Source organism: Triticum urartu, chromosome 7 (genome assembly GCF_003073215.2).
Source record: "Triticum urartu cultivar G1812 chromosome 7, Tu2.1, whole genome shotgun sequence".
Classification (NCBI taxonomy): domain Eukaryota; kingdom Viridiplantae; phylum Streptophyta; class Magnoliopsida; order Poales; family Poaceae; genus Triticum; species Triticum urartu.
In genome coordinates, this window is record NC_053028.1 from 460,431,266 (window position 1) to 460,439,814 (window position 8,549).

Genomic DNA, 8,549 nt, shown 5'->3' on the forward strand with positions numbered 1-8,549 from the left:
TTACATAAGAAGCCCAATAAACATTCAAGATAATAGTTTTCTAAACGTATAGAAGGCCCAAAGGCCTGGGGCCGGCTTAAGGCCTGATATTGTAAACCGCCGTATATAAGGAAAGACTTGTAAAGAAAGGCATGTAAAGGAAGTCACCGAGCCAGACACGATTATGAGCCGGCCGGGACTCTGTAGTCCACCAGGCGTCAACCCGTGTATATAAGGGGACGACCCGGTGGCGGTTTAGGGCAAGAAACAACCAAGTCGATAACCAAGCCGGCGAGTTGAGCCTCTTGGAGATCGAAACTTCAGCAATACCAATCCCAACTAGACGTAGGCTTTTACCTTCATCGTAAGGGGCCGAACTAGTATAAAAACTCTCTCGTGTGTCCTTTGTACCGATTAACCCCTTTAAGCTTCCTAGTGCGATGGCCCTACGACTAAGTCCTTGCTCTAGGACATCTGCCGTGTCAACTCCACGACAAGTACAGTATGTAAAGAATGCAAGAGTATCAATACTTATTCAACTCCAAACATTATGAAAATTTACCGAACTGTATAAAATTTATCAAAGCTTATTATGCAAAAAGTTTCAACTTTATCACATTCTAACTTTTCTCGGGAATTTTTGCAACATCGGTAAACTTTCTGTTTTCAAACAGCAACATGTATACTTGCAAGATAAGCATGGCAAAGGTTATCAATGCCACTTTTATTGAAATAAAAGATGCAAAAAATTATTCTAAATAACATAAAGCAAATTATTAACAAAATAAATTGACGCTCCAAGCAAAACACATATCATGTGACGAATGAAAACATAGCTCCAAGTGAGGTTACTGATAATGTTGGAGATGAAAGAGGGGATGCCCTCTGAGGCATCCCCAAGCTTAGTTGCTTGGATCTTCCTTGAATATTTCCTTGGGGGTGCCTTGGGCATCCCCAAGCTTAGGTTATTGTCACTCCTTATTCTCCTCATATCGATATCTCACCCAAAACTTTAAAACTTCAATCACACAAAACTTAACGAAACATTGTGAGATAGGTTAGTATGAAAGAGCAAACCATTTCACTTTTGGTACTGCCAAAGACAAGATTCATAATTGTTATCACACAATGCCTACTATATCATATCATTTCTACAATTTATATTGAGCAATATAAGCCATAGAAACTAGAAAACAAGCAAACTATGCATTGAAAACAGAATCTGTCTAAAACAGAACAGTATGTAGTAATATGCACTCAAACTATACTTATGCTACTGCAAAAATGAAAATTTAGGACCACGTGAGAAATTTGTATATTAATCTTATGCAAAAATAATCAACTCAATATCACTCTTATATTAAAAATAAGAATTATTTTCGTGAGCGCATAAGTTTCTGTTTTTCAGCAAGATCAAAGCAACTATCACTCAACAAGATCATAAAGGCTTTACTTGGCACTTTATTGAAACAAAAGCAATAAAACATGATCAATACAATAGCTTAATCATGTGAACACACAAAAACAGTAGGTAAAAGTGTTTGGTTGTCTCTCAACAAGCGCTTTTCTTTAATGCTTTTTAGCTAGGCATGATGATTTCAATGATGCTCACATAACAGATAAGAATTGAAACATAAAGAGAGCATCATGAATCATAAGACTAGCACATTAGTTCTAACCCACTTCCTATGCATAGGGATTTTGTGAGCAAACAACTTATGGGAACAAGAATCAACTAGCATAGGAAGGCAAAACAAGTGTAACTTCGAAACAATCAACACATAGAGAAGAAACTTGATATTATTGAGATATGTAAGGGCATAAGTTACTTTCTCATAATAATTTGCAGAGGCATCATGAATGAATTCAACAATATAACCATCACATACAACACTCTTTTGATGATGCATAAGCATAGAATATTTATCACTTTATGGCATAGATGTCATCATAATAATCATCACAGATAGCCACTTCATTGTCATGATCAATTGAAACATCTTCCAAAATAGTTGATGTATCACTAAATAAAGTCTTGGCCTCTCCAAATCCACTTTCATCAATGTAATCATCATAAATAGGAAGCATGCTATCATCATAATAAATTTTCTTATCGAAAGTAGAAGGAATCAAAGGATCATATTCATTAAGCAAAGCATCCCCAAGCTTAGGACGAGCATTATTTATAGCAAATAAATCTTCAAACATATCATACTCATCAAACATAGCATCCCCAAGCTTGTGGCTTTGCATATCATCACAATCATTCTTATCAATAGCATGAATGGCACCAATAGGATAGCAAACATTATTATCATATTCTTCCCAATCATAATCATCGCAACAAGCAATAGGCATAACAAAATCATCATCAATATCATCATCCTCCATCAACATATTTGATTCACTTTCATGAGGCACGATGGTGATGGGAGCATCATTATTTGGGAGAGATACCTTTTTACCTCTATTCTTTCTTCTTTTCTTCTTCTTCACCACACCATGTGTGGGTTTAATTAATTTTTTCAAGCTTCTTGTTGAAGAGATTGATTGGATAGGAAGCTCCTCTTCGTTACCTGATTCATCACAGTAAAAACTAGGAGGGTATTGGGAAATATTTTCCCTTTCATTAGTACTCTCTTCATATTCTATTTGTTTCTTGTCTTTAGATAGTTGGAAATATAAGGATTCTCAATGCAATTTACCGCACAAAACATATAAATTTCTTCTAGATCAAAACCAAGAAATCTCTCGGGATTTTGAAAACCCTTAGTTATATGTTTCATTTCTTCATACCCCAAAAGAAGGCTAAGCTCTTTATGATGCTTAAGTGTAATCAAGTTATCACAATTTTTGGACATGATTTGATCATGAAATAAATTACACTGGAGATTTAAATGACCACGTTCATTGCAAAGTTCACAAGGATGGCGAAAAAATTACATCTTTCAGCACAATCATCTAGCCTCTCTTGCAACCTTTTTGTTTCTAAATATTTATGCTTCATACAAAATCTATCTTCCCTTTTTTGGTGTGCAATCATCATTTTTATATAAGAATTTTTGTCATGAATTGTGCAATCATCATTAGCATTTTGGATATTCAAATAATTCACACTAACAACATTGCAATCATGCTCATCATTCAAATATTTTGTGCCAAGCATTTATTGACTTCTTCTTCTAACAATTGAGCACAATTTTCCGAACCATCATTTTCAAGAAAGATATTATAAAGATGATCAATAATATGATGCAACCTAAATCCCATTTTTTTGTAGTTTTCTTTTATAAACCGAACTAGTGATAAAACAAGAAACTAAAAGATTCAATTGCAAGATCTAAAGATATACCTTCAAGCACTCACCTCCCTGGCAACGGCGCTAGAAAAGAGCTTGATGTCTACTATGCAACTTTATTCCTGTAGACACGTGTTGGGCCTCCAAGCGCAGAGTTTTGTAGGACAGTAGCAATTTTCCCTCAAGTGGATGACCTAAGGTTTATCAATCCGCAAGAGGTGTAGGGTGAAGATGGTCTCTCTCAAACGACCCTGCAACCAAATACAAGAAATCTCTTGTGTCCCCAACACACCCAATAGAATGGCAAATTGTATAGGTGCACTAGTTCGGCGAAGAGATGGTGATAAAAGTGTAATATGGATGGTAGAAGTATATTTTTATAATCTGAATAAATAAAAACAGCAAGGTAGCAAATAGTAAACGGGCACAAAAATGGTATTGCAATGCTTAAAAACAAGGCCTAGGGTCTGTACTTTCACTAGTGCAATCTCTCAACAGTGCTAACATAGTTGGATCATATGATTATCCCTCAAAGTGCAACGAAGAATCACTCCTGAGTTCCTATTAGCGGAGAACACAAGATAGAAATTGCTTGTAGGGTACGAGACCACCTCAAAGCTATTCTTTCCGCTCGATCTATTCAAGAGTTCATACTAAAATAACGCAAAGCTATTTTTTCCGTTCGATCTATCCTAGAGTTTGTACTAGAATAACACCAAAGCAAATTCATATTCATAATACTCAATCCACACAAAGAACTACAAGGGACCCCAAAGTTTCTATCGGAGAAAAGATAATAAAAAAGTGCATCAACCCCTGTGCAAAGATTACCCCAATATCACCGCGGGAATCCGCAAGTTGAGTGCCATAACGTATATCAAGTGAATCAATAAGGCCCATTGTCACCTCAAGTATTCATACCGCAAGACATACATCATGTGTTCTCAAATACGAACATTCAATCCGACATGACAAAACTTTAAAGGGTAAAGATACAATTCATCACAACAAGAGTATAGAGGGGAGAAACATCATACGATCCGAATATATTAACAAAGCCCATGATATAGATCAAGAGAGAGAAATTAATCACATAGCTACTAGTACAAACCCTCAGCCCCGAGGGTGGACTACTCCCACTACAGGAATCAGCTACTTTGCCGTCCGCCACGGACGGCAAAAGTAGACGGCAAAGAAAGGGCCGGTAAAGAGCTACTTTGCCGTCTACTTTCTGAAGTGGACGGCAAAGCAGCCTTTGCCATCAGCGGCTGACGGCAAAGGGCATGGCTCTTTGCCATCTACTGGCAAACGGCAAAGGGCATGGCTCTTTGCCATCTGCTGGCAGACGGCAAAGACTGCAGCCTCTTCGCCATCTGCTGGCAGATGGCAAAGAGACCAAATTGGCATTAATTCTGTTTCTTCTTATATCCATTCATTTTCATAGAAAATCAAACACACACACACATACATATATATATATATATGACCAATATAGGATATCCAACACATGTTACCAATAGTAGCAAGTTTCATCCATACATATACATAGTTTCATCAATATTACACAGTTTCATCCATAGGTAGCAAGTTTCACAAAGTAAAAAACAAAAACTAAAGACAAGCACTCCATATCTGAAATTACAAGAAATGACCTAAAACTAAATATCTATTTTCCTAGGCAGCACACACTTGACCACCATAGCAGCTTGCCGGACCGTTGTATCTGTGGAGCACAAAACAACAGTCAGCCTGATTAGAAATTTTAAGGAGAGCAGTGCTAGTTTAAGAGTTATGAACAGATATAAATGGTGCATAAATTCCTATTATTCAACAAACATAAGCTATTTCCAAGTGAAACACGGGGCAATGTTATCCACTTCAAAACAGAACAGAACACATAGGTACACACATTGTCAAGTTTTTTCCACAAATGAGTTACTTATTGAGTTCAAGAAATGACCAAGGGCCTAATTGGTTCACAGGAACTAAAAACTCATAAATAGGGAAATCACTGGGTTGCAATGTCATGCCATCTCTTGATACTATATGTTCGACAGGATGTTTGAGTGCATCATAGAAAACCATAGGAGTTTTTCAAGGCCGCTTTTTACAATCATATGGAATAATTTGAAGCGGAGAGGCCCCAAAAGGGGAAATCATGTTGTGTGGGAAAAGAGAATACCATTCACCATAATGAAAAATATAGCATGCCAGAATCACTATTCTAGAGCACATATCCGTACCAAAACGTTTATAGTGTTTCCAACTCTTCTAAGCATGTTAGAACACTATTCGGACAATCAAATTGAGTTATCTAAGCAATTTGACAATCAAATGGAGTTAACACGGGCCCCAAGGTTAGGGATTTAGTGACGGCAACAGTCTGCCAGCCGGCTTCCTCAATAGAAGGGACAGACCCAGTGCTAGAAGCAGAACAAGAACGTTGATACACAAGATAAGCACAAGCCCTTGAGAGCAGTCTGCTTGGCAGAACAATTAATTAACCTCTAGAAGCAGAAGAAGCACATTGATAGACAAGTTATTATGAAGAACCAACCTTGAGAGCGGTCTGCTTGCGCAAGATATCATTGGACTTGAACACGACTGCGACAATCCAGATCATGACGAAGAAACCTACACAATATAAACTCAATTGGAATGAGGAACTCGCCATCATCTTCTGACCAAGAGGCATCAAGTACCTAGACAAAAAAGTAAGAGCACAATAAGATACAATGTATGCCGGTGGACATGTTTAACAGCAAGAAAACTGCCCTATAAATAGCATAGTTAAATGTGATTCCTCCTAGTAGTATGTGTTCTATTATTCATAGTGATGAGAGCCCGAGACTATGCCAATAATGTCCAGAAAGAAAAGGCCTCCAAAATGTAGCATTATTTCAGTAGCAAGATTTTCTTTTTGGAAATAGGTTTATCTGAGGAGCGTTGACCTACGTCACATACTGTAATACATGCACTTCATTTGTTTTTAAGAAACTTGAGATTACTGCTGGTGCTAAAACAAAGCCCACCAAAATCCTCTTTCAGCTAAAATACCAATTCACGTACTAGCTTGCATCACTAGTTAAGCAAACAGATTTATCACTTGTAGCAGCGCTGACCAAATTGCCACGGCAGCAGAACCCCAGCCATATGAGTACCCTGTCTTAAATCTAGACTATACCAATTGTGCAACTGACATTGAGATTTCACAGGGCGGGCGCAGCAAAACAGCAAGTGCTATACCTTCACATTGGGGTCCCTGAGGTTGGTGTGCAGCCACTCGGCGGACACAACAGGCTCGGTCCACGGCACCGCGTGGACGACGCCCGACGCAGCGTTGGTGGCGGCGGCCTTCGAGACGGCCGATGACATGGCATTGAAGCACGCGGTGATCCCGAACCGCGTCATCGACGGCAACAGCGACGCCCCGCACCCGACCTCTGCCGTGCGCGCCCATCTGACCCTGCCCTACAAGTTTCCAAGAAAATTATGACAGCCTCAACAAGTACTGAACGAAAAGAAGATCTGACAACTACTCCCTCTGTCTCATAATATACAGAAACATCAGAAACTTGTGTACCTTCCAAATGGACCAAACACTTTGTTGATCGCTTGGAGAAAATATATGCTTTGAGGAAGAAGAATTGTTGTCGCGCTACCTACGTAAGAAGGTTGCCGCATAAGTAATCAGGTTGATCATGAGCTTAACACTAAGCATTTACAGAAAATAGTAGAGATGAAGCAAGCAACAATATTTACTTCCGGGATATTATCAGCGGATCCATGAGATGGTCAGGCTTTGAACCCTCTGCTGCCCACAAGTATCAGTATCAAAATGACCTTGCCCAGGTAGTGTACCACCACATATTAGCATGAGCTCGTCCAAATACAAGACACGGTGGGGACTGAAGAACAACGAGACTGCAAACAGAATTAGCATTGCAGGAACCGCGGAGCATAGGCAACGCAATCGACAGTACTGAGCCACAGACAGAGCAAGCGAGCAGGCACGGAAAAAACAGGGCGGAGGAGCGGGACTCACGCGCGCTCGAGCTCGTCGGGATCGAGATCTTCGGCTGCGGCCGCGGCGAGCCAGAGCAGCGCCACCGCGCAGATCCCCGGGGCCCATCGGGGCCCCATCCCCGCCTCCCGGCCGGCCTCAGATCACCCATGGCGGGCGGGGCGCAGAGGAGCTCGGTGCTCGGCTCCCATGGCGGCGGCGGATCTCGAGGTCGGGGCGACCGGCGACGAGGCTTCCGCGGCGGGGCGGCGAGCTTGTGGGGAGGTGGCAGCGCGAGGCGGCGGGGCTCCTGGGGTCCGTTGAGGTGGCAGCACGCACCGGCGGGCGGAGGTGAGGTGGCGCAGCGGCGCGGGGTCGGGAGGCTCTCGGCTGTGGGGCGGGCGTCATCGAATCCCGCCGGAGCTCGCCGGAATCGGCCGGCGTAGCTTCTCGCGGGAGGGAGAGGGAGAGACGAGCGGGAGAGAGAGAGGGGTGGGGCAGAGAGATAGGGGCGGAGAGAGAGGGGATAGATATAGAGGAGGTGGGGCAACGTTTTTTTTACCCGCAAAAAAAAGATAGCCCCCTCTTTGCCGTCCGCCAACAGATGGCAAAGAATCTTTGCCGTCCGCCAGCAGATGGCAAAGAGTGGGGTTGGACCGTTGCAGTATATTGGCATCCGGTGGCACCTCTTTGCCGTCCGCTGACAGATGGCAAAGATTCTTTGCCATCTGCCAGTAGACGGCAAAGAAATGACAGATGGCAAAGACCTTCTTTGCCGTCTGCCAGTTATTTGCCGTCTGTTGTTTGGTAGCTGATGGCAAAGACCTTCTTTGTCGTCCGCAAGCAGACGGCAAAGAACTGTCAGACGGCAAAATCCCTGATTCCAGTAGTGTCCCTCCTCATTGTGGTGGCCGCCGAGATGATGAAGATGGCCACCGGAGATGATTCCCCCCTCCGGCAGGGTGCCGGAACGGGTCTAGATTGGTTTTCGGTGGCTACGGAGCCCTGCGGCAGCGAAACTTCTCATCTAGGTTAACCCCGAAGGGTTTCAGAATATTTGGGAATTTATAGTGCAAAGAGGGGGTGCGGGAGGTCACCGAGGTGGGCACAACCCACCTGGGCGCGCCAGGGGGCCCTGGCACGCCCTGGTGGGTTGTGCCCCCCTCGGGGCACCCCCCAGGTGCAGCTCTGACCCATTGGGTTCCTTTTGGTAAAAAAATCTCCATAAAGTTTCGCGGTGTTTGGACTCCGTTTGATATTGATTTCCTG

General features: G+C 42.3%; 1 protein-coding gene across 3 annotated transcripts; it reads right to left on the reverse strand.

Annotated features, from left to right (window-relative positions):
• Window positions 1–4,758: 4,758 nt before the first annotated feature.
• LOC125522750 lies at window positions 4,759–7,804 on the reverse strand. 3 transcript variants are annotated; one of them, XR_007289965.1, is made up of 4 exons: window positions 7,040–7,272; window positions 6,861–6,939; window positions 5,835–5,979; window positions 4,759–5,000 (listed from the first exon to the last, which is right to left on the reverse strand). XR_007289965.1 is itself a non-coding variant. In XM_048687780.1 (4 exons), the coding sequence occupies exons 1-4, from the start codon at window positions 7,418–7,420 to the stop codon at window positions 4,944–4,946; spliced, it is 375 nt and encodes a 124-aa protein (XP_048543737.1). In that variant the 5' UTR covers window positions 7,421–7,804; the 3' UTR covers window positions 4,759–4,943. The 3 variants fall into 3 exon arrangements, 2 of the variants coding, with proteins under 2 accessions (XP_048543737.1, XP_048543738.1); XM_048687780.1 differs by lacking the exon at window positions 7,040–7,272 and adding an exon at window positions 7,323–7,804 and having other exon boundaries at window positions 6,861–6,935; XM_048687781.1 differs by lacking the exons at window positions 6,861–6,939; window positions 7,040–7,272 and adding an exon at window positions 7,323–7,804.
• Window positions 7,805–8,549: the final 745 nt, after the last annotated feature.

What these genes read in the sequence shown, in the direction of transcription:
- LOC125522750 (XM_048687780.1), bottom strand. Translation starts at nt 7,420, where the DNA reads ATGGGGCCCCGATGGGCCCCGGGGATCTGCGCGGTGGCGCTGCTCTGG. An exon ending in CCCGACGAGCTCGAGCGCGC is followed by an intron (nt 6,936 to 7,322) that starts GTGAGTCCCGCT and finishes TTACGTAGGTAG; the next exon opens with CGCGACAACAATTCTTCTTC. An exon ending in GTGTTTGGTCCATTTGGAAG is followed by an intron (nt 5,980 to 6,860) that starts GTACACAAGTTT and finishes TTTTTTGTCTAG; the next exon opens with GTACTTGATGCCTCTTGGTC.